Raw genomic sequence first — 26,048 nt, 5'->3', positions numbered from 1 at the left:
AGAATGTAAAGCCTCCCCACCTGCAAGATTACGTATATAAAACTCCCACTATTTTTATATAATAGTAGATGAGTCAAATTAAAATAATTATACTATTCAGAATAAAATAAAATGAAAACAATTTATTCATAAGATTCATATGTAAATCATCCTTATTTACAAAATACTATCCTGAGAATTATAATTCCATTAAGTTTCAATTTGAGCAAAAGTGTAATCACTTAAGTAACAGCCGTTACTTAAAATTGAAAATGAGATCAGTCAAAATGACTGTTGAAGAGGGCAAAAATATTGTCAGGTTTCTTGCTGTGGTTCTGGATGTTCAGTAGCAGGCTCATTTGAAGGCAGACTCAGCCCTGAAGGGAACTCGCTTCTACCTTCAGAATGTGGGGGTGGGGGGAGAAATCCAGGTCTTGGGGGAAGGTAAGGAGGAAAACCCCTCGGTGGATAGACGTTTCTCGTTGCAAATGGAGCATGCCGTGGACCTGGGAAATACCTTGGTGGAAAATAATCTCGAGGAGCTCCAAACCTGGTTCCTGGAGGAGGAGGAGGGAAAGGAGGTCCTCTTCTCATGAACGGGCCTCTTGTATCCACTGGAAACAATGGACCTCTGATTGGAGCAAGAGGTGGACGAATAAAGCCGGTGCCAGTTGCTTCTTTTTCAGTGGGCAGAGATGAATCAGGCACATTTAAATTCCCAGGATCATCTCTGATATCATTTCTACTGGATTCCATTTCTGAAGGCATTGACCCATCCATTTTATCCAAAGAAGGCGTATTAAAACTTCTGAGTTCTGCTGGTCCAGAGCGCCTAGCAGAGTTGGAATAAAGTCTGTCTTCCCTTTGGGGAGGAGGAGCTGAATCAGGATATGACTGTCCTGGTGGAGGAAACATCATCCTACGGTCCTGTTCCCACGGAGATGGCAGGGGCCCAGTGTCAGAAGGAGCCCTGTGAGGACGGGTTAACCTCTCACAGCTTGATTCTCCTCTTTCATTGGCAATCTGATGGTCCGGAGGATTCCCTGGGCCTCTTGAGCCTCTTCTTTCTTCCCTTGGAGGCAGAGGTGAGAGTCTGAGTGGACCCTCCAGCAGGGTTGGAGGATAGAGAAAAGCTCTCGTTTCAGGTGAAGGCCGACCCAATGGTGAGGGACCATATGGGGAACGCTCTCTGCCAAACGCCGTATTTGGCACATCAAGTGCATACGGATCCTTTTCTAGAAGCTTTATTTTATACTCTGTTTCAGCTAATTTTTGTCTGTTGTGGGCATTTTCTTTCCTTAAATTGCTGAGGTTTCTTTCAGCAGCCCGAGCCGCCAACCAATTATGACGTGCTTTTTCCTCATGGGAAATAGTCTTCCTTTGATAAAAAGGAATAGTTTTCTCAAATTCTTTAAGATCTTTGGCTCGCTGTCCATAGGTCTCCAGCTCTTTAGTGGCATGGCTCATCATTTCGTCTACTTTAGAAAGTTTCTCTTCTTTCTCTAACCGCCTTTTTTCCTCTACTATTAATTTCCTGTAGAGGCTCATTTCGTTTTCTTGATATAATTCAGTCATTACTTTAAGATTCTGTTGAAGCTTCTGATTCTCACTTTCAAAATGTGTGTTTTCTGACTGCAAAGATGCTTGTTCAGTCTGAAGATGTTTAATACGCTCTGTAAGCTCTTCCTTTGTTTTATCAACTTCAGATAACTGAATATAAATTTGGTTTCTTTCTCCTTCTAAGGTTTTTAAAGAAGCATTTAACTCTACATGGATCAGCTTCTTCAAAGCTCCTTTTGAAGGATCATCTAAGTGAGCACCATCTTCCAATTCACTGTTCACTTCTAAGTTATCATCATCCGTTATGTCTTCTTCAAGCCTCCCAGCCCAATCTTTCATCTTTAGCAAGCGTTCAGTCAGAGTCTTGATGTGATTTGCTTTGTCATTTAGAACTTGTTCTGCATGTACTTTGGAGTCTTCAAATGTTATTTTCTGTTTATTAAGTTCACTCACTTGTTCTTTCCATACTTCAGCTTCTTGCGAAAGCTGCTTCTGGCTTTGTTGAAGTTGAGAATTTTCATTCAAAGCATCTTTTGTTGCTATCTTCAGTCGTTCTTCGTTCATTTGACATGTCGTGAAGGTCATTTTGGCTTCAGCTACTTGTGATTTGAGGGATTTTGACTCATATTCCAGCGACTGTATGCTTTTGGAAATATCCGCCATCAATTCATCTCGTTCAGAATGTTTAGATTTCTCTTCTTTTAACTCTTTTTCTAGACAGAGTATTTCATGCTCAAGCTCAGAATTTGCCCTGTTCAGCTTTTCACAGGTTGCCTCCAAACTTCGTGCTTCTGCTGCCGCCTTCTCAAAGCTGGTATCCTCTAAAGATGACTCTACTTCATAGTCTTCATACTCTTTTTCAACAAGGCTAAATATTTCGAGTAGTTTACATTTTTCTTCAACTAGTCCAGAAAGCTCCACAGCAAGTTTTTTCTCTCTTCTCACATAAAGCCGACTCCTAACCGATCTAAAAGTTCGCCACAGAAAAAGGAGAATAGCAAAAAATCCAACAACAGCTGCATGTATCACCAATTCCCATGGAAAACCATAAGGATGAGAATCTGTTCTCATACCTTCAGTCAGTGCTGCCACAACCCTGTGTGGCAACTGCGGGATCGGTCCCAGGTACGGCTGAGGGGTAGCCCCTGGCTCCTCCATACTCCAGGATTAGCCCCGAGTATGGCTGAGGGGTAGCCCCTGGTTCCTCCGCACTCCGGGATCAGTCCCAGGTACCGCTGAGGGGTAGCCCCCGGCTCCTCCGCACTCCGGGATCAGTCCCAGGTACCGCTGAGGGGTAACCCCTGGCTCCTCCGCACTCCGGGATCAGTCCCAGGTACCGCTGAGGGGTAGCCCCTGGCTCCTCCGCACTCCGGGATCAGTCCCAGGTACCGCTGAGGGGTAGCCCCTGGCTCCTCCGCACTCCGGGATCAGTCCCAGGTACCGCTGAGGGGTAGCCCCTGGTTCCTCCGCACTCCAGGATCAGCTTCAACTACGGCTGAGGGGTAGCCCCTGGCTCCTCCGTAGCGCCAAGGCTGCTCTGGCGGTTGCTGCAGTAACCGTAGCCACAACAAACGGTGGAGAACGCGCAGCATTCCATCTGGAACCCGGATCCCCACCTGGCAAGTGGAGCGGACCACTGCGGAGCCAGCTGCGGGGGGAGCTGGGGACGCAGGCACCCGGCCCACCCCGGCCACCTCGTTACACTTTACATCCTGAGGCAGCTCTAAAACCTGTATTTTAAAACAATACCACATGGGGAGAAAGACTCAGGTGACCCAGCATCCCAGCTATGCCCATCCACAAGCTGACATCCTAGCTAAATGTAGCCTTGTGCATGAGGCCAGCAGAAGAACCTCCCAGCTGACAGAATGATAAAGAATAACAAACCATGGTTTTAAGTCACTAAGCTTTGGGGTCATTTGTTATGCAGCAGTAGCTAACTGAAATACCTGCCACCTTATCCCATTGGTGTTTCAGTATCTGTGGTCTGAAATCATCAATTTGGGTGCTTGACTAAGATTATGCCCCATGGTAAATTCTGGTAGGTAATTTTATAGCTAAAATACACATTTTCTGATTGACTTTTACTTCATTGAAGAGATATTTATTTAGCTCCTCCCAAATGAGACAGATTATGGTTTTTAGATTAACTCCTTCCACGAAAGGGCTCACCTCTGCCTAGCATGATCCTCAATCGTCCCATGTACAACTGAAAAAGGCTAACCTTGTTCCCAGAAGATCCAGGGCACTTAGAACAGCACTGGCATGTAGACAGTGATCCTCTTACCTCTCCATCAAATGTACCTGCTCTGTGTCCATTTCCGAAACACTGGCACTCCTTCAACACGGATGATGCCTTGCCCTGCAGTGAGCCGTCATCTCCCGTGCACGCACGTATCTTCAACTCATCTGGAAAGCTCACTCCTTCAGGAGAGGAACCAACTACCTGCCATGATGGGTATCCCAGCCAGCTTGTAAATCAGCGCCAGGACCAGGCTGATGCGTATCCTCCAGACAGTCCTCTTGGAAAGGTGAATGCCAGCCACCACGTCGCGATGGGTATCCCAGCCAGCTTATAAATCAGTGCCAGACCAGGCTGATGTGCATCTTCTCTGGACGGTCCTCTTGGAAAGATGAATGCCAGCTACCACGTCTAGCCAGCCATTTCTGATGAGGATGATGTCGGCTGCCTCGATGGCCACATCCGTGCTGGTGCCAATGGCAATGCCCATGTCTGCCTGGGCCAAAGCCGGGGCGTCATTCACCCCATCATCCTCCACCATGGTACCTTTCTTCCCTTTGTGCGGGAGCTCCTGAACCTTGGCCACCTTGTGCGAAGGCAGCACCTCTGCAAAGACTTTGTTGATGCCAACGTGGGTGGCAATGGCTCTGGCCACCGTGCTCCGGTTGTCCCCCATGCTCAAAACCACATCCACACCTATGCTTTGAAGCATGTGCACAGCCAGGGTGGTCTCCTGCTTGACAGCGTCTGCGATAGCCGTCATCAGCAGCTACAGAGGATGGGGCACCCCACACCAAGATACCACACTTGCAATGTTCTCATCTGTCAATAGCCACCAGGATGGCCATCTGTCCTTTCATCTCATGATCTGTCATAGCGTCACTGACATTGCTAGAAATGGTTAAGCCGTTGCGCCTGAGCCATTTGCGGTTTCCAATCAGCACAGAGAAGGTCTGGGAGGCTGCATCTCAACAACCTGCGCAAGCACCAGCTCCCTGCACCAGCCGCCATCTTCCTCATCTCCCTTGTCTACTCTACTTGGAGGAAATCCTAAGGCCGTTGTGGGGCTGGACATGGCCTCTGAATCCTGCACAAAGCATCCACACCTGCCATGGGGATGCCCCAGGCACAGCAGCTGCAGGTCCCTGGCTTCATGCCTGGAAGAGGCTCTGGGGTAGATGTGTGAGTTGGGGGCAGGAGTAAAAGACAGCCCTGGGTTGGAGAGTGTAGCATTGGGGCCCACGGAGGACGGGGGGATGTGAGCACGGCCTGCCTTAGGGACGCCTCTGTCCTTGCCACCCTGCCAGACAGCGCAGTGGAGACAGCAGTGTAAGGCTGTGGTCCTGGGGGTCTAGGGTCTTGGTGTGACTCTGAGTCAGCAGCCAAGTCCTTAGTCTTGTGATCCTAATTCCCTACAGTGAAACCTCTCCAGGTGACATTTTCCTTCTTGCTGGAAATATCAGGATCTCTACACCATCTTTTCAGGAAGCCTGTTTTAAGGCAGCATGGTTTTCAGGTGGGAAAGTGCTGCCTGCCCGCAGAAGACTGAGCTCCCCTTTGCAGGAACACAGCACCAACGGAGGCCTATGGGAGCCATTTCTTCCTGTTGTGGCAAAGGACAAGGGGAGGGAAAGAAAAGTGAAACATGCCCAAATGTAAGCAGTTTACAAGTCATTAAGTAGAAGGAAGGTGTCGAGAGGGATTAACACGTCCCCTGGGGTGCAGGCGGTGGGAGCGCGTGCGCCGTGCCAGCTCCCCATCCTGTCTTGCCCAGCGGCAGAGGGGCAGGGCCTGTGAGATGTGGTGGGGGGCTGGCAGCGGGGGAGGCGGGGAGGAAGGTGAGCTGCATGCTTCGGTGCTTCATCTGCGCAGGTGCCGGTAGGATGCAGAGAAGGAGAGAAAAAGACTGGGGTGCTCACAGCTTGCTGACTGTCACGTGGGCGACCTGTGACCCCATTCTGGAATTGGCTGAATGAAGAGACAAGGTCTTTGAGAAAACAGCTCTCTGGGTGGGGAGAAGCAAATACAGGAACCCAGGGGAACCCAAGGAGATATTGCCTGACCCTGCAGAACTTCTCCAGGAAGCGGGAAGGCCAGGGATTCCTGTCACCTCATGACCATCTTAAGCTGTGCCCCTGGCCTTTGGCCATGCAAAGCCTGCGTCTGAAGCGGCAGGTCAGTCCCATTCTTGGGCACAGCGGAATGGCACCTTCTGGGTTTGGGCCAAGCCCTAGGTGAGACCCTGCAGGTGTGGAGAAATCCAAGCTCACATGGGTCTGGTCCCCGCCCCCTTTACTCCTGGGTGGATGCAGGAGGGGTGGGCCACAGGATCAGCCCCAGCCTAAGACCTCGGGCCACACCCCTCACAAACGCAGTCTGAGCGCAGCTGCCCTGTCTCTCAGCGGCAGGTATTCTGAACCTGCCGTCAGGGAACTGGGATCCAAGTAGGAGGGAAGGCCAAGCATGGGCCCCTGGGGCCCAGCTCCCTCCCATGGTGACTGACCAAGCCAATTAGACAGAGCAGGAAAACCTGGGCAGATAAGGGCTCTTAGGATTGTGGGTGTAACTCTGTTACTCAGTTCCGCAAACCCCTTCTCTCAGGGGGCGGGGACGCTGCCTCTCCTTCAGGACAGGTCATTAGAGGGATGGCCACTGAGTCAGCTTCCAGAACCACCTGCCTGCAGCATTCGCGCACGTTTCTCCACCACCAGGGCGCCCACACTGGCCACGCACGTGCGGGACCATGACCTTCCTGAATGAGTTTCCACGCATCTCCTGAGCACCTCCTAAAGCCAAGAGCTGGAACCGCAGGAGGCAATCCGTCCTCCTTAACGTGATTGCATAAATTATCACCATGCCGGGGCCACCCACAGCCGGCACTCAACGTCTGTGTTGCCTGGAATCAAATAGAGGAAAATAGCACAGAGGTCTCAGATTGCACGTAGACCCTTTCCAGTTGGGCAGAACATAAATGGGGGGAAAGTTTGTTGTCAGGAGTTTTTGAGTTCCAGGAGCTTGGAGGTGGCCGGGACGAGAGGCCGGGAGGTGGGGCTCCGCTGGCGCTGGTTCCTATGCAATCCCAGAAAAATAAGTCATCCTTCTAAGCCCTAATTCCCTCATCTGTTAAAACAAAAACAAAAGCAAACAAAGAGGCATGTGTGGGGAGGGGATGATGACTCCCACCCCTTCTGGATCAAATGAAATTTGCTAAAGTCTTTTGTAAACTGCCTGTGCCCTGCAGTATCATCGACTTAGCAGAAGGTTTCCAAGCACCCCTTGCACTGACACACAAGTCAGAGCCTCACAGCCATTTTGCACATATTTGAACTAGCCTGGAGAAGAGGCTGGTGAAAGCTCTCTAAGTAACAACGCTTGTTTGTGACATCTGAAGGACTAGCCGTGAAAAGCTCTCTAGTCTTCCGTCTCTGTTATCAGCAGTGGGGTATTTAAGTTATTCTGAAGTTTTAAACAAATCATCTTCTTTCTGCTACTCTACGCATATTTACGGTAAGCGGTGACATGGTCCCTGAAAGGCCATGTGTTTTGAAGGTGTGCGTTTCAATGTTGGGAATTTTGTGAGGTACCGAATATTCATAGGCCACCCCGACGTGTGGCGTGTGGGAAGCTCCTGGAATCCCCAGAGATACGGAGTTTCTGTATCCAGCAGCTAGGATAACCCTTTCATCACAGACAAGCTCTCCCGCCCAGGGATAAATACTCTCCAAAGAGAGGGAGGACAGCCCTTCCCCATCTGTGGGGTGGCTAGCTGACCCGCTGCCTGGGAATTACCAGTACATGTCTATGAGGGTGAGAGGAGGCTGCACCTCTGCTCAGGGACAAGGTGGCCGCGCTCACCCTTCCATGCAGTGGATTGGGTGGCTGGCCCGGAGGGGTTCCTGGGGAGTGCTGGATCAACTTCCCAGCCCCAGTATATTTTATGCTAAAATTTTCCTAGGATAATTTTATTTGGGGAGTAAAGAGGCTTCTCTTTTAAAAATGAGAATGTCCTTGGGAAGAGAAAATTCAGAGATGGAAGAGTAAGGCCCAGATGTACAAAACTAAGTTAGGCGGCCACCCTGGGGGTGTCGGGGAGACAAATCACTGGAACTGGAACAGAAAGTCATTTACATCTTAGTATGAATTAGTCCATACCAGCTGCTTATCTCTGTATAGCTGGTTTAGTTTTCCCACCTTGAGCAGACTAGAAGTTTTATTAGGATAACTATCATTCAAAAATATCAGGGAAATATATTTGATTTTTTTATTGTGGTAAAATATATGTGATGGTTAATTTTATGTAACCAATTAGCTAGGCCATGGTGCCTAGATATTTGGTCAAATGTTATTCAAAATATTTCTAGGAAGGTATAGTTAGATGAGATTAACATGTAGGTCTGTGAACTCGGAAAAGCAGATTTCCTTGTAATGTAGGTGGGCCTCATCCAATCAGTTGATGGCCTTAAAAAAAAGACTGCGGTCCCCTGAGTAAGGAAAGAGGAATGAGGCATTCTGCCTCCAGATGCCCTTTTAATATGAGACACATCAATGCTGCCCTGGGCCTCCAGCCTCCCAGTCCACCCAGGAGAATACTGCCAGGCACGGTGGCTCACATCTGTAGTCCCAGCACTTTGGGAGGCTGAGGCAGGCAGATCACTTGAGGCCAGGAATTCAAGACCAGCCTGGCCAACATGGTGAAACTCCATCTCTACTAAAAATATGAATACAAAAATTAGCCAGGTGTGGTGGCTCATGCCTGTATCACAGCTACTTGGGAGGCTGAGGCACAAGAATCACCTGAACTCAGGAGGTTGAGGTTGCAGTGAGCTGAGATCAAGCCACTGCACTCCAGCAGTTAGACTCTGTCTCAAAATAGGTAAGTACATAAATAAGAATATGGACCTGCCAGCCTTCACAGCCATGTGAACTGATTCCTTACCAGCTCTCTCTCTGCACATCCCCTCCCCCACCACACAGGCTCACACACTCACACACTCACATCCTGCTGTCTGTTTCTCTGGAGAATGCTAATGCAATCTACTTAACTAGACTGGCAGTTTGGCTCTTTTTCTTCTTTTTTTTTTAGACTGAGTCTCGCTTTATTGCCCAGGCTGGAGTGCAGTGGTGCAATCTCGACTCACTGCAATTTCGTTTTGGGACTTTTTAAGTGCACCACTCAGTGGCATTAAGTACACTTATTTCCTTGTTGTGCAGCCACGCCCACGGTCCTTATTGGATGTTGAGGAGGGAGGGAGGTGAAACGTTTCAGGTCCATCTTGTGTCTTCCTGCCTCTCTCCTGGAACCAGCCATTCTTCCCTTTGCAGGAGAGTGGTTTAGGGACCAAGGTGTGGATGTTGGCTGGGCTTGCTTTGACCAGGGCGATGGTTCTAGGCCCTCTCCGCTGACAGAGCAAGGGAATATATGAGCAACCACAAGCCACAGAGAAAGGCCCCAGGAGCAGCCAGTGTTGCCAGCATTTGGATATTGGGTGCTCAGCCAGCAACAGTGTTAAGGCCCTGTCTGTGGACTTGGTCCTCGCAGCCCCGGCAGACTCACATTTGACCACATGGCGGCCATCCCAGGGGACACATGCCTCTGCTTCCCTCATGGCAGGACCTGGTCTCCCCACGTGGCACTTAGGAGATGACCCGTGGAATGGGCAGAGCGTCTACATGGAGGCGGCCGTGGTCTCCCTGCCCCCATGTGGACCTGCCTGTCCCCGTCTTTGCACCGAGGGGACTCTGACGTCTTGGCTGTTTGCACAGCGTGGGGCCATTAGAGGTGTTCACTGGTGGTGTGGAGGGTGGGAGGAAATGTGGGAGGCCCTGAGAATGGCCAGGACGCAGCCCCACACTGACAACCTCTGTTCTGAGCAGGTCAGTCCCTCCTGGGACCTGGTGGCCCCCTCCTCTCCCTGGCCTTTCTCCCTTGACTGCCCACTTCTGCCCAGGGACATTCATTCTTGAAGGCGGAAACTCATGCCTGCTTTACCTCTGGCTGTATTTCAGCAGCTGAGGGGAGAGGATCGCCCTGTGCCCATAGCCTGAGACCTGATGACCTCGAGCACGGATGAATGTCCAGATCCTCTGGCCTTACCACATGCTTGGCCCTGAGAGACTTCTCAGCACAAACAGAGCCAGGAGATGATGTGACGTGGGTGGGGAAGGGAGAGGAGTGCTCATCTGGAAGGAAGGGACTTAGAAACCCCATCCACAGCTGTGGCTTATGATTCCTCAGGGACAGGAGGTTATCTGCTGGCTGGACTGGGAGCACAACTGTCACTCCTCCCTGGCCACTGTGATGCCATCGCAGCTCTGCAGATGCCTGGCTTCGCCCCTCTGTGTTTGCAGTAAGCACAGATTGTCCCGACTCAGCAGTGGAGTTTCTGAATCCAGCAACTCCCTGATGTTGACCTTTGAACTGAGGGGATTGGTGCTGTTAACCCCCAAAAGGGTCTCAAATGAAGCATTAAAGTTCTCCCCTTTCTATTCAAAGCTGATAGATAGAAAGATGGATAGATAGATAGATAGATAGATAGATAGATAGATAGATAGATAGATAGATAGATAGATAGACAGGATAATTTGCTTCTAAGTTTTTCTTTTTCTCCCATTATTTATTTTCTTCTTCATTTTAGTTATAACATGCTTGTTCATCTTAATCTAATTTTCACTTCCTATATCCTTGTTTTTGATCATCTAGTAAATCAGCAAAAGCCGATTAAAGAACTGATTCTAGGGAAGACTGAGCAACCACTCCAAGGGCAATGTCATCCATGGAGAGCTGATCCAGGGAAGACTGAGTGATCACTTCAACAGCGATGCCATCCATGGAGGACTGATCCAGGGAAGACTGAGCGATCACTTCAACAGTCATGTCCTCCATGGAGGGCTGATTCTAGGGAAGACTGAGCGATCACTCCAAGAAAGATGCCATCCATGGAGGGCTGATCCAGGGAAGACTAAGCGATCATTCGCTTAGATGACATAGTTATTCCAATAACTATGTCATCCATGGAGGGCTGATTCAAGGAAGACTGAATGATCACTCCAAGAGTGATGCTGTCCATGGAAGCAATGAGGCATGATGGAACTAAAGCACAGAGAGTAATAGCATAGGAGGCTGGACAAGGTGTCCATGGATTGATAGCATTCTGTGGTATTTGCATTGCATGAAAGAAGAAAAAAAATTGTCATAAATTTAAACTTTCTTGAGACAAATATGTGTGTCAAAATATGTAAAAACAACTCCTGAAATAAAATACATACTTTTCCAATAGTAGAGAGAATAAAAAGAATTTAAGAAATTATAATCAAACTCATGTGGACAAAACAAAGAAAAAGTATGATCATGAGCAAACATAAAATAGGTATTGGAAATAAATTTAAATAAATTAAATGATTGTAAATGAATCTAACTAGCTATTAAAGTGTGAGAGAGAGACACACTTAAAACACAGTATCACGGAAAGGCAGAATGTAAAGGGATATGAGCAGAGCTAACAGGAAAATGCAAAGACCAAAGAGAAGGCATTATAACAACATGACAGGCTGGACTGGATTTAGAGAAAGAAGCATTATTAGGGACATAAACCGCCAACGTGTAATGATAAAAAGAGCCATTCAGGGGAAAAAAAAAAAAAAAAAAAAAAAACACTTCTAAAGTACAGACCAAGACAGTATTCAACTATATAAAGCACAAAGGGATAACATTCAAAGAAAAACGCACAAATCTAGAGTCATAGCAACATATTTCATCATACCTGCAAGCAGATAATAAATATGTACACACACAGAGGAAGTGAAGGGCTCCCTTTTTCATCAATGCGGTTGAAATCCTGCCAGCAACAAGCACACAGGGAGAATCTCTGAGAACTTACCCCAGGAGATCACAAGGGAAGTCTCAACAAACACAAGAACCACAAAACTACAGGACTCATCAGCATCTAGTCTAGAGTGTTTGACCTCACAGTGATTTAGAAAATAATAACAAAAAGACAATTCACCAAAACTTCTTCGGTTTGGAAGTTTACAAAGACCTTTTAAATAATTTATGGTCAAATTAGAAAGAATAATGAAAACGAAAAACAATTTACTAATTAATACCAACAAAAACACTCCATACTAAAGTTGTCGGAGCTAGCTAACATGGTACTAAGACTGAAAACCCATTAGCTGAGCAAACAATTTGGAAACACAGAGTAATTCCAAAGAAAACCAAAAGAAGGGGATAATGAAAGCAAGAGCAGAAATTAGTGAAATAGGATATGAAGGAAAAATAGAGACACCAGTGCAAATGAGACCTGGTTCTTTGGAAAAATGGGCAATATTAATGCACTGCTGGCAAGATCATCTAAAAAAATAAAGTTAGAAAAAGACAGAAACAATTCCTTTAGTGAAAGGAATAATATTGGTACACCCTGGGCTGAAACTGATCAGAGGCAGAAAATGGGGAAAGCAGGAAAAAAGCAATGCTACAGATGAAAACAATATAGTCGCATCCGTGGTAATGATGTTTCAAATCTTAAGAGAAACGCATGTGCAACTTTATTTTACTAAACTTAAAAATTTAGATGAAATAGAAGATTTCCTAGTAAAGCATACATTTGCAAGCCGACTTAAAAATATAGAGAGAAACTTGGTGAGACGTAAGCATTTAAGAGAGTAAATGTTTAAAAATTCACAAAAACCATCCAAGGCCCAGATGGTTATACAATCAGGTCCACAAATTTTGAGTGAACATATGATTCCTGTCTTTTACATACCATTTATTGAAATATAAGAAGAAGAAAACCATCACAGCTGCTTTTATGGGCTGGTTTAGCTTTGGGATGAAAACCAGATGTGAGTATTATAGGAAAGAAATTTCATAGGCCAATTTCTTCTATGAACATAAGATACAATCCTAAAAAACATTTACAACCTAATTTCGGCAGTGTCCTAAAAAGACACATTATAAATAATTGAATGTCTGGACTTTGCAAAAAAAATCCATCTGAGGTGGGGGTGGCTACGTGGGTTTGGTAAATGAGAAGACGGGCAATCGACTGAGCCTGCTGGTGCTGTGCCGCGTGCTCTGGAGCTTATCTTCTCCCTAGTTACGTTTAAGTATCATTTAAAAGTACAAACAAAAACCCCATCACCAAACATTGTTCATCCCATGAATGCACAATTGGTTTAGCAATGGACATTTTGTTAATGGGATTCATCTTATTAACATAGTAAATGAAAAATATCAATGATCTCAAAAAATATTAAATGTTCACACCATTTTGCAATAATATATATGCATGTGAATTAGAACTTTTCCTAACCTAAAAAGGTTAACTTTTCCTTACCTTATGATCATAGTGTATTTACTCAAAGTCACAGAAATTATGAGATTAGAAGGGGCTTTAAAAAAGTAAAAACCAAAAGGAATCCTCACGAACATTCTGTCAACTGCTCTTGCTTCCTGGGTGCTGCTGAGCATGGTGGTGGTGGCTCCAGCACTTACAGTCATGCTAGAAAAACGCACAGAAAGTAGGATTGGAATTTCCAGTCAAAACGTCCATTCCTCCCTGACTTCGACTTTCCACGTAAAGGAAATTCCACTGACCAGCAGTGTTTTCTGGACACTTCTCTGCAGCTCCCACCTGCTCCCTGTGGGGAAAGCAGAGTGACTCGGGGGGCGGAGGGGGAGCCGATGATGTCGGGAGAAGAAGCTGGGCCTGTGGCCAGGGCCCAACTTCCAGCCTGTGACTGGTCAGTCAGTTTAGCCGCCAGCTTAGTGTAGTGCTCTGTCATTGCTGTCTTGAAAATCTTGATAATTTTGTCTTTGAATTGTGTTCTGTAAGTGATGCCCCCAAGGCTGACAGAGATTGCTTGTGAGTAGGGGAGGTTCATCTAACACGCACGTCTGCTACTGCTCCTTGCCTCCTGGTCCCCACAGAGCAGCCACGATGCCCATGAGCACAGACCTGCGATGGCAGCTGTGCAGCCAGACCTGAAGCACCCACACAGTGAGCGTGTAGCATTTACCACTGAGCAGAACAGCCTCAGAGGCCACACTTTCCTCTCAAACCAGAACCTACATCTAACACTAGAGAAGGCAATGCCATCCTGAGAAACATGAGTGCCAGGAGTCCCAGCACATCTGTCCCCAAATGCTCGCCTTTTCACTTGGACTGGGTATGAGGACACAGAGGAAAGGGGAAGAGGATGACCACGCTTCTCCGCTCCTAGTCGTTCCCTACCTGTCAGCGAGCTGGAGGTGCAGCCTGCAGGTGGGGCGTGCATGCCAGGTTCACCTGGAGCATTGCACGGTTCTGGTAAGAATAAAATGCAAATGCACGTGAGAGCTACAGACACACCGTGCAGCCTCAATGATTCTGCGATTCTGCAGCTTCAATGATTCTGCACGCAACTTATAATTTTGTAGCACTGGCCCGCAGTATAAAGACAAACAGCAAAATTCATGCCCGTAATTTAAAATTTTAATTTTCTATACTTTGAATGACATTAAATAGCAAATACACATCCTGACAAGTTGAGGAAGAAACCGCAGAATGAAAGGAAGACGCTTTATACTCAAGTGCCTTTCACAGCACCGGGCCCTGCTTGTGGAACAAGGAGCTCAGCATCTGCCCTTTGGCACTGAGTCCCAAGCGTGTGCTCGGGCCCTGGCAGCAACCCTGCCCTTTCCTTCTCCTCTGCTGTTGGGAGCCACTCAAACTGTTCTCCTGAGCCGTGTGGGCAGCTGAGTGACAAGGCCCTCATCCCAGCAGGATCTTGTGAGGATCAGGTGGGCAAATCTGTGAATTCACGGCTCAATATTGGGTAGCCCACTTTTCCGCAGATATAATACCAGTATTTTCTCAAATATATATATTTCTCAAATATATGTTCTCAAAGGTATAACCTTTGGCTGCTTAAATTTTGACTTTGCTTTTGCTTCAGAACCTGGGTAGGAAAGAGGAGTGTTATGTACTGGGTTCAAACAGCCACTCTGCCTGGTTTGACTGCAGGCGCTGAAAATCCAACAGAACCCACAGGCAAACTCCTAAAACGAATGAGAGGCTTTAAGAAGGTTGCAGGATACAAAATAAACACAGTAACATACATACAGGTGCATGCACCTCACTTAAAACTCCAATTTTATTTATTATACAGAAAAGGCATATAGGGATACATGTAAGAAAATATGGGCATAATTTTAAGAAAAAAAATTAAAAACTTGCTGAGGTGCCTATAATAGAACTAGGTTAACTGACATGAAGACTTGTCATGAAGATAGTCATAATTCCCCAAGTCAGCCCATAAATTTAAATGCAATTCCATTGAAACCAAGCAGAGGCTTTTCACTGGACAAGATGATGCTGTGATTCACACACAAGTATAAAGAGCCGGAATGGCCGAGACAGCATCGAAGAAGAAAAGCTGCGATATTTGGCTGAGAGTCATTATCAAGCCTTTTTCAAAAGCTGCAGAATTGACTAACGTGGCACAGAGGATGAAGAAATAAACCGTGAAAGAGAATTGCTCTGTCCCCAGGTGGAGACCACACATACCTGATGCCCAGAGAGCCGGAGTCAGCACAGGCCAGTGGGAAAGAGCAGATCCATCCACAGCGGTGAGAAGATGGTCATGGGGGACAGGCACCCGGAATCAGCAGCAGAGCTCTCCTCCCACACAAGGGCAAGTATCACGGGCACCTCGAGGCAAAAGGCAAAGATGCTAAACTGCTAATAACAATAAGGAATAGCTGTATAATAGTAGACTATATAGGAGCTCTCCAAATATGATTTTTTAAAACCCACAAATCATAAATGAAAAGATCCCTAAATTTGTTGACATTGACCCAAAACCCTGCGCTCAGCCAAAACACCATCAACAAATTTATAGACAAGCCTCAGCTGGGGAAGTGATACTCGCAAACCCTGTAACTTACCACTCACCAAAAACTAGTGTCCACATTTGAGGACTCCTACACATCAATGAAAAAAATGAGAAAAATGGGGAAAAGGATATGTAGAGGTTAATTCACAAGGGAAACTAGAAGGCCAAGAAAAACATGGAAAGTGTTCAACCTCATTATAAACCGATAAATGCACATTAAAACCATAATGAAACACCATTTGATATCTGTTCCATTTGGCACCATTACAACGGCCTGACAATACCAAGGTTTGGAAGTGAGAAAGTTGGAAGTCTTGGGCATGGCAGGTGGGTGTGTGGTCAGAAGAACAATGGTCCCCGAGAGATGTCCATGTCCTAATCCCTAGAATTTGTGGATATGTTAGGTGATGTGGCAAAGGTGGATGAAGTTTGCTGAGGGAATTAGGTGGCTATCAACTGACCCGAGACGGGAAACTATCCCTGATTGTTCGGGTGGACCCAGTGTGATAGTCACGGGGGTCCTCATGAGAGGAAGGGGAAAGCAGAAGGGAGAAGATAAGAGAGTGCAGCTTGAGAAGGACTCACCGATGTTCCCGGCTTTCACGGTGGAAGAGGAGGCCCAGAGCCACTGGCTTCTAGAAGCTGCAAAAGGCATGGAAACAGTTTCTTCGCTAGAATCTCCAGGAGTCAGCCCTGCCAACACCCGGACCTCAGCCCAGGGAGAATGACTGTGGACCTCCGCCCTCCAGAACAGTAAGAGGATAAATTTGCTGTGTTTTAAGCCCCCAAGTCTATGGTAGTTTGTGACAGAAGAAACACATACAGCCACCTGGGAGAGACATGGGGGTATCTATGCAGAGTCTTGCTTGCGTGGACAGAAAGACAGAGAAATGGATGTTTGCTGCAACATTGCTTGAGACGGCAACATAAGAGTCCATCATTAGAGGAATGGGCGGATGAACTTTGGCCTGGTCAGTGGGGGTATGGCCCGGTCAAGGGCAGCACGGGGCAGACACGGGCATGTGGAGGTGCGGGCACAGCCCCGGTGGGTCCATGTCCCAGCCCCTGGTGAGGAGTGATTACTCCTCGCACGTCTGTGGGAGGACCTGCGTGAGTGAATGACACCAAGTCTGTCTTATCAAAGAGCTCAGTAAATATTCTCCTAGTAATTGTCACATATCCTGAGGTACCATTGAGTGAATACGCACATTGGAAAAATGATGACGTTTATTCAAAACGTGAAAACGTAAAAGGATGCTTGGTGGTGTTACAGGTACATGCATGTACCTGTAAATATACGTAAATATAGGAAAACTTAACAGACATCTGCCCTGACTTCAGAACTGTGGCTAACTCTGTGATGGAGGGAGGGGTTTCGCTGCAGTTTTTACACATTACTTATTGTTTGAAAATTAAATATTTGAAGGAAATGGAGCAACATTCTAATTTGCCCCAGATCCCTTTGGTGAGGGCATGAGGAATGGGTATGTGGTATTCGCATTTGTTTTTTTGTTTTAAGTACTTCAAAAATTTAAATATGTTTTTGAATCAGAAAAAGACAATGAACCAACAGAAACAGAGAGGCCAAGTACACACCTTTGGGGGTCTGATTTCCTTTATTTAGTGGTGGTATGTCATCCTCTCCTGCCACCCTGTTACACTTTATTTTAACAGCCAAGAAAAACGCTAAGTGTCGTGCTAACGCCAAAATTCAGCTGGGAGGTTAGCTTCTTCCCTAATGTAAGAGAATTCCATCCATTCCTTCACGTACCTTCATGTACATGCAACGGCCTAGCATAGCTACTGTGGAGATTACACGTGAATACATACATAAGCCATGATCTGTTCAAAGAGGCTTACGCTCCAGTCGTGAGCTGGGACCTTGGGCAAGAGATGGGTTTTGGAAATCAGAGGCCTGAGGTTAATTTCAGACACCTCCACATGCTGGCTGGGTGGGTGCCCTGAGCAAGCCAACTACTCATTTTGGCTTTAGTTCTTTTAGCTTTAAAATATAGTGTAGATATAAAATACCCACGATATCTACCTTACAGGATTGTCATGAGCACCAGAAGATTTTTGAGGAAGTACTTTGTAAATATTAATTATTAATCATACATACTTGTGAAACATAAATAGTAGACAGTAAATGTCAGCCACTCACAACTATTCTATAAATCTCAAGAGTTAATGAACATGTCCCTTAACCCAAATCGTTGACATTTTCTCAACTACAAGTCCCTGAGAGTCCTTTAATAAATGACTATTTTCCCTAAATTATATGTGGAGAATTATACGTAAAAAAATCTTTCTATTAAATAGGGTCTCACATTATCTCATCTTCCTCAACCAATCCAGTAGCTCATGCAGGCCTCCCCAGATTAGGCGTGAATTTGTTTCAGTTGCACCAACACATGAAGAAGTTAAATTCCTTCCACATGCTTGGTGTCAGTTCTCCTAAGCACCTGTGCATCTGTGATCTTTCTGAGACAAACATACGTGAGTTCTGTGCTCACCGTTGCCAATAAAGACAAACTCTGAGGATCTGCCTGACTCTGGGTTCCATAACCTCTGCTGTTTCTAATAGTTTGAAATTTGGTGAAATAAAAAGGACAATTGACAGTGAATAAATGAACATAAATAAAATTTAGATGGTATTCTACTCTAGGCACTGTTCTTGTCATTGCTTGAACGTTGTGACTCTGAGTGAGGTGAAATGCCTCCCAGGGAATCACAGATCCCGGCCACAGCCAGACAAAACAAGGCACCATTTAGAGCCAGGAGACACACAGGCTGCTCATGCAAAACATGGATTTGCTTTCAGCGAACTCTTAGCGAACCGAGTCCCCACGTGCCAACTCCTGGGCACTGCCCAGCTTCTGCAGCTTGCCGCCATGTGCTCCGGGGCCACGGCGCCCCTGAAGGCTCCATCGTTGGACGGTTCTACAATAGCTTCTTTCTAAACCCAACACACACCCGTCAATGTAGGAAGTCCCTAGAGCACCAGCCCACCTCAAGGATTGACAGTGGAGGCCAGGTAAGAAAGCCGAAAAGCAACAAGGAATGCGAGGCTCCGTGAGGGAGGGGCTGCTTCTACAGGGACCTGCGGGGTCACACAGATACTCGTTCCAGGGCCAGGGGACACCACGCACTTTGGCTGCAGGACCCGGTGGGCTGGAAGAGTGTCTTCCAGGCAGACCTCAGAGACCCCCGTGAGGAGCGTTGTCCTAAGGCCGATGCGCTGGAGGCACGGAGGGCCTTCAAAGACTGCAGAGGCTCTACTGCTTTTTCCTGAACGACAGCCAGTGCAACCCTCACACAATGGGGTCCCCCTCACTGCTGCTGCAGACCAGCACCGGGACAAGTGCTACGGGCGGGTCAGTGCCGGGCAGCATGCGGGAAATGGCTGTGTCGTCTCACTCAGCCTTGGGAGCATCCCTCCAGGAGGGTCCGGGACAGGAGGACGGAAGCTGTTTCTCTCCAGCGCTGACACAGAGGCCTTGTGGCTGCTTCATTGCCCCGGAACCAGACACTTCCTGTCACCCAGGATGGAAAATGCATTGCAGGAGCAAACATTGGAAATTCCAGAATATGTCCTCAAGTGGGGTGAGGGGTGGGACGGAGGAGAGTCATTGTTAAGGAGGATGAAGCTTTAGCGACTGAAGTCAGTGATTTGCTGTCCTGTCCCGCTGTGCGCCCTGCCCTTGATTAGGAGACGGTAGCCGAAAGAAAAATAGAAATAAAATGGAATTAAAAATTCAAAAATAGAAATTAAAAGACTGATTAGAGCCCTATTTCTATAAGGTATTCTGATTTCAATAAGAACTCTTAACGGGGCGCAGTGGCTCACGCCTGTAATCCCAGCACTTTGGGAGGCCGAGGCAGGCAGATCACGACGTCAGGAGATTGGGACCATCCTGGCCAACATGGTGAAACTTCGTCTCTACTAAAAATACAAAAAATTAGCCATGCATGGCGGCATGTGCCTGCAGTCCCAGCTACTTGGGAGGCTGAGGCAGGAGAATCGCTTGAACCCGGGAGGTGGAGGTTACCATGAGGCGAGATCTCACCACTGCACTCCAGCCCGGGAGACAGAGTGAGACTCCGTCTCAAAAAAAAAAGAACTCTCATTTCTTGCTGGGGACGAAGAAACGCCATGGAAGAGTCTCCGGTCTTCTTGGAGCCCAGTGTTGCTGTGGCCTGTGACAGCGGTCAGCGGCCGGGTCCTCCAGAGGCAGAGCAGCCCTGCGTTCTGCATCCTCCTGTGGCAGCCGCCTGCGTGGGCCTCTCCCCAGGCACGGAGTCCCCATGCCCAGACCCTGGGCCAGGCCCCTTCTCTGGAACTTCAGCCAAGCAGAGAATGGGTCTTTCTAAAACACAAATGCAATTACATCCAACACCTCTGCTTCTGAGGAATTGAACACGCAAGGGTCCAAGACTGGATCGTATATAAAAGCAGAACTCTGACCCACACCTGCCCAGAAAGCCAACTCTTTATCTGCAATACATAGCCCAGGAGGCCAGTGGCCGTGTCAGGCTTGCAGGGAGCCAGATTGCCATCTTTAGTGACAGCCCCGGAAGCCCAACAGTAACCCCTGTGACAGTCAGCTCCGGAGGGCCAAGACTTGATGGGTGCTGACAGCTTCCTAATTTTTGTCCCTGCTTCCAACTCAGGACCAACCAGAAAGCCAGAAACGCCCCCAGGATGCCTGCCTCTCATTAGAGCTCTGGTGTCCCCAGAGCCTGGCCTCCAACAGGGCACAGCTGGGGCTCTGTGTGTTCACCGGGAAGCTTTCCTGTTGTGAGCACCTCTGCCTGCCCAGCCCACTCACTGCAGCAAGCCCTGAATAAACAACCTTTGCCTGTCCACACCCGGAGGCCTTTGTTCATTCCACACTTCAAAGCCTGCAGTGGCTGTTCCCCTTGTCCCAGGTAGAGCTGGGAGCTGTAGGAGGACCCACAAGTCCACACCTGATGACGGTCCAGCTTCTTTCCCAGCTCCGGGCCCGCTCCCCTCCCTGGATTGCTCCTGCACCATCTCTCTCTCTCTCTTCCCTCCATTTGACTGCCTTCCTCTCCCGACTCCCTCTGCCTGCCTCTTCCCAGCCCCCCATCCAGCCCCTCACTGCCCGGCTTCACCACTGCTTACCTCTAAGCTTTTACAGAGGTTCACTGCTTTCCGTCTCCTTAGGAAGGCCCAGTGTCAGATAGGACCCTGCTGTCCTTAGGTTACTGATTAGCCAGCTTGTCTATCCTTTCCTGGGTCTGTTCCCCCAGCGGTTGGCAGCAGGGGCTGAGTCAGCAGCTGTGGTATTACAGCCACGCTCTACTTCCACGAGCAGAGAGCCAAAATTCTGCTCCAGCTGGGACCCCAAATGCAATGCCGTCCCCAAATGTGTAAGGAATGTTGAACTGTGGTCCTGTCCTCTTGGCCGTGTTTTTGGGACCGTTTACCTGCCACTGCTCTTGCTGTATACATAACCTGTTTTCAGACAGGACTGTTTTCATCATTCTTTATCATTTCCAGGGCACCTTTTGATGTGATTGCATTTTCTACTCCACGCCAGAAAAGCTGCAGCAGCATTTAACTCAATCGAGGTAAAAATAATTTGGATAGTTGCACCAGCAAACATTTCAACTATGCAATAGCTTGATTTTACTCAGTGGGATTCAGGAGCCCACGGCTATGTGAGGGAAGAGTTTGTAACAGGAGGGAGGGATGAGTCTGCCTTAAGGAGCCCCAGTGCTCAGGAGAGGAGAGGAGGAGCCCCGGTGCTCAGGAGAGGAGGGGAGGAGCCCCAGTGCTCAGGGGAGGAGGGAGGAGCCCCAGTGCTCAGGGGAGGAGCCCCAGTGCTCAGGAGAGGAGGGAGGAGCCCCAGTGCTCAGGAGAGGAGCCCCAGTGCTCAGGGGAGGAGGGGAGGAGTCCCAGTGGTCAGGAGAGGAGGGAGGAGCCCCAGTGCTCAGGGGAGGAGGGAGGAGCCCCAGTGCTCAGGAGAGGAGGGGAGGAGCCCCAGTGCTCAGGAGAGGAGGGAGGAGCCCCAGTGCTCAGGGGAGGAGGGGAGGGGAGGACCCCCGGTGCTCAGGGGAGGAGGGGAGGAGCCCTGATGCTCAGGAGAGGAGGGGAGGAGCCCCAGTGCTCAGGAGAGGAGGGGAAGAGCCCCAGTGCTCAGGAAAGGAAGGAGGAGCCCCAGTGCTCAGGAGAGGAACCCCAGTGCTCAGGAGAGGAGGGAGGAGCCCCAGTGCTCAGGAGAGGAGGGAGGAGCCCCAGTGCTCAGGAGAGGAGAGGAGGAGCCCCGGTGCTCAGGAGAGGAGGGAGGAGCCCCAGTGCTCAGGAGAGGAGAGGAGGAGCCCCGGTGCTCAGGAGAGGAGGGGAGGAGCCCCAGTGCTCAGGGGAGGAGGGAGGAGCCCCGGTGCTAAGGAGAGGAGGGGAGGAGCCCCAGTGCTCAGGAGAGGAGGGAGGAGCCCCAGTGCTCAGGAGAGGAACCCCAGTGCTCAGGAGAAGAGGGAGGAGCCCCAGTGCTCAGGAGAGGAGGGAGGAGCCCCAGTGCTCAGGAGAGGAGCCCCAGTGCTCAGGGGAGGAGGGGAGGAGTCCCAGTGCTCAGGAGAGGAGGGAGGAGCCCCAGTACTCAGGGGAGGAGGGAGGAGCCCCAGTGCTCAGGAGAGGAGGGGAGGAGCCCCAGTGCTCAGGGGAGGAGCCCCAGTGCTCAGGAGAGGAGGGAGGAGCCCCAGTGCTCAGGGGAGGAGGGGAGGGGAGGAGCCCCGGTGCTCAGGGGAGGAGGGGAGGAGCCCTGATGCTCAGGAGAGGAGGGGAGGAGCCCCAGTGCTCAGGAGAGGAGGGGAGGAGCCCCAGTGCTCAGGAGAGGAGGGGAGGAGCCCCAGTGCTCAGGAAAGGAAGGAGGAGCCCCAGTGCTCAGGAGAGGAGGGGAGGAGCCCCTTCCTGTCGGCACCTCCCAACCGTGACTGCACAGGCAGTCACCCAGTGAGCTCAGCACGTTTGGTAACTGAGTGAATGAAAGAACCGACCCTGTGTGTGGCTTTCACCGGCCAAGCCCCCTTTGAAAAGGGCTGTATCTGCTGGATAGTGGCGGGGCCCAAGTGACATGATTGAGGGCCCCAGTGTGTGAACAGGTCTGGCTTACAGCATCATTTCGAAGCCTAGCAGGGAGGGTCAACTACGCAAGTGATTGAAAAAGACAGTCAACAAATTCCTGCGGACTTTAATCTTTAAAAATAAGTATGTTTTTTATCAACCATTTATAAACTAGGCACCATCACCTTAAAGCCACATAGAATCTGTAGATATAATAATTTTCCCTTTTTTCACTGATCTTTCATTTATTCACAGATATTAAATAAATACTTGACCTGTAAAGTGGGACTGCGTTAAATCCATTCCAGATGCACTACTGTTTTTCATCAGACTTTATGTATTTCATGTTTAGGATCCAGTAACTGTACAGAACCTCGGATTCTATCCTAAGAGGGCTCTGCTGTAGTTTGCATGTGATTTGTCCCCACCAAAACCTCTGCCAAAATTTTAAATTTGATCCCCAGTGTGGTGGTGTTGGGAGTTGGGGCCTGGAGGTGTCTGGGCCATGGGGGCCTCATTAATAGACCAACACAGTCCTTCAGAGCTAAGTGAGTTCTCGCTCTGGGGGAATGGCCTGGTTCCCAAGAGAGCAGGTGGTTAAAAGAATGGCTTCCTCGGCTTCTCTCTCTTGCTTCTTCTCTTACCGTGTGTCTCTTTGCACACGCCCGGTCCCCTTCTGCTTTCTGCCATGGGTAGAAGCAGCATAAACGCCTTATCAGATGCAGCTGCCTGTCTCAAACTTCCCAGTCACCCAAATAGGCCTTTTTTTCTTTTTCAATTACTCAGTTCTGTTACAGCAACACAAAATGGACCAAGACAGGCTTTTATTATCCTACAAGCTGGAGCAGGAGGATGCAGGAGGATGCAGGAGGATGCAGGAGGATTCAGAGAGAAAGCTTTGCTAGGGCACCCACTTACCTTCCTGAATTTAATCAGTAATGATATGCTCTGTTTTCTTCAGTGATAACGTATGATTTGCTAAAGTAGGTTGGGACATTTTCCCTAATATTATAATTAAATCTTTCACACATCCTTATAATTTAGAATTCCTGACATATTTTTTACTTTAGCTTAACTTTAATTCTTTATCCTTTTATTGTAGAAGAGGATATTTTAGGATAGAACGGATAAAGAGCAATTTTATCCTGTTATTTTTATTTTTGTTAAAATATTTTTATCGTAAGCATGCTAGAAGTTAGTCCTAAAGGCCCCGGAAGTCAAATTCTACATTGTCTACTTTTTAATCCCTTGAGAGAGAAGGAAACAGCTCCTCCGTCTTCCAATGCACTTGAAAGCTGCCCCCGTCATCTAATCAATCACACCCCCTCATATGACAGGCCACGCTCTGCCTCGGTGGGCTTCCTGGTTCATTTCTGCTTCCGTGTGAGTGGTTTCCATCATGTTGGTTTAGAGGAAAAATATGCACAGAACATAAGACATTCAGGAGATGAATGTTCACCACGGGGCGAATCCATCCATCCTCTTTCTGCGCGTCTGCCTTGGCCACCCAGACTTCTTGCAAATCCCTGTTCTCTGAATTCACGGTGCTTAAGACTCTGCCACACCCAGCAACACCCTGTTGTCAGCCCTCCCAAAAAACGGGCTTCTTATGACCGGCGTTCTAATGCTTAGCTCTGTGTTTTACAGCTTTTCCCCAGGCTGCTATCTGCCCTAGGCCTGCATGTGGCATCTGCTCGGTCTTCCTGGTGGTGCCTGGGCGATGTTTGCAGAGGGGTCAGGGAGCCTCACCAACTCTGCACACTACAGGGAGGCCACAACCTGGGCCGACTCACCCCTTGTCCCTACTTTGGGGAGCACAGACAGACGTGGGTCCCTTTTCAAACTGCCAGCTTACGCCTCCTTCCAAACCCTGAGGCGCGATCAGCTTCGTTCGATGAAGGGGGATGCTGACTCAGCCAGGCTATGACCAGGGCCAAGCGGGATGGGAACTGGAGCCAGAGCAGTCCTCAAGTCCTGGGCTGCCTGGTCCTGCAGAGTACTGAGCAGAGCCAAGGAGTCGGGGTGCTGGGCAGACGGGGCAGGAGGGCTGGGGGACCCTCCGAGGACCCCCATGGAATGTGTGAGAATTCTACTTATTTACTCCAAACCTACTGGAGAGTAGAAGAGCCCTGGCAAGGCCTTGGGCCTGGGGCAAACTGAAATGCATGTTTGGGCCTCCACAGTTAAAAAGGGGGGGAGAGAGAGAGAGCTTGAGAGAGGGAGAGAGAGAGAAAGTAAGAGCCAGAGAGCACATTATTGAGAAAGAGAGGATGGATAGAGAAGGGAAAGAGAACTATTGATTGATTGATTTGGACTGTCAGATTACTGAGGACCCTTCCCGCCCCCGATGTGATGGCTGCATTTTGTCTGGAGTCTGCATGGTTCTCCTGGTCAGTTTGCAGGGCTGTGTGGAGCAGGCCGGGATTTGGATTTGATTGGCTGGAATGCACCCCTCAGGCTGCACGTTGGAATCTGAATGGTTAGGAAACCACGCCCAGCTTTCTAAAACAGACAGGCACTGTCAGAAAACCCTGAGAAGCCCAGACCCACTGCACTCACTCCCCTTCTGGGCTGATTCCCTGTCATCGTAGCTTGCAACGTGGAGTCTGAGCAACCAAGAGCTGTGATACAAGCTAGGTCACCATAGCGGATGAAAAGGAAGTTTGCTCTTTCTGGATAGTGCACTCAGAGCTCCTGCGGAAAGCCCCAGTGAATGACCAGAATGTATGACTTATATGAACTTCCTAGCCATGTCTTCAGCATGGTCAGCTACAAAAAAATGCGTGGACTGAGGCTGGGCCCACAGTCCTGAGTGAGGACGGGGACTCAGGCTACGGGGCAGTCGTCACAACCTCACCTGCTCAGTGGTCCTGGAGAAGCCACGCTTCATTCTAAAAATGTTGCCATTTTTATAAAATACCCTGTGAATTAACTTTTACAGTAAAACCCCCATCCGTGAGTGGGTTTGAATCATCCTTTGAAATTTCAATGCAGGTTTTTAGAAAGCTTGAGGAAGATTCTGGCCTTCTGTTCGGAAGCAGATTTCAGGAAGGGCAGGTGAAACTGCACACAGATGAACTCAATGGGTGTTTGAATCTGTCTGCTCTGGCCCCTGGAAATGCTTGCATTTCCTTGCGTTTTGCACAGAGAACAGACCCTGCCCCCACTGTCTTCACTGTCAGGGAGCTCAGCAGCAGCCTCCCCCTCACCTCCACTTTGTTCTAGACGTGAAGTTCCCTATAGGCATCTAAAACCAACTCCTTGTTCCAGGAATATTTCACGCCTCCTTCCAAATCTACTCCCGTC

General features: G+C 48.6%; 1 protein-coding gene, 1 long non-coding RNA gene and 1 pseudogene across 3 annotated transcripts; all 3 read right to left on the bottom strand.

Annotated features, from left to right (window-relative positions):
* Positions 1-217: 217 nt before the first annotated feature.
* LOC699792 (cTAGE family member 2) lies at positions 218-2,827 on the bottom strand. The gene has a single exon (XM_015137717.3). The coding sequence runs from the start codon at positions 2,695-2,697 to the stop codon at positions 295-297; it is 2,403 nt and encodes an 800-aa protein (XP_014993203.3). The 5' UTR covers positions 2,698-2,827; the 3' UTR covers positions 218-294.
* A 1,275-nt stretch (positions 2,828-4,102) lies between these two features.
* Positions 4,103-6,846, bottom strand: LOC106992389 (copper-transporting ATPase 2 pseudogene; annotated as a pseudogene).
* Positions 6,847-17,252: 10,406 nt separating this feature from the next.
* On the bottom strand, positions 17,253-21,314 carry LOC144340696 (uncharacterized). Of its 2 annotated transcripts, none has more exons than XR_013416945.1 (2): positions 20,802-21,314; positions 17,253-19,355 (listed from the first exon to the last, which is right to left on the bottom strand). It is a non-coding gene; the product is annotated as an uncharacterized LOC144340696 (long non-coding RNA). The 2 variants fall into 2 exon arrangements; XR_013416944.1 differs by having other exon boundaries at positions 17,253-20,022; positions 20,802-20,902.
* Between the last annotated feature and the right edge of the window lie 4,734 nt (positions 21,315-26,048).

Source organism: Macaca mulatta, chromosome 4 (assembly GCF_049350105.2).
Source record: "Macaca mulatta isolate MMU2019108-1 chromosome 4, T2T-MMU8v2.0, whole genome shotgun sequence".
Classification (NCBI taxonomy): Eukaryota; Metazoa; Chordata; class Mammalia; order Primates; family Cercopithecidae; genus Macaca; species Macaca mulatta.
This window is presented reverse-complemented; position numbering and strand designations above follow the sequence as displayed.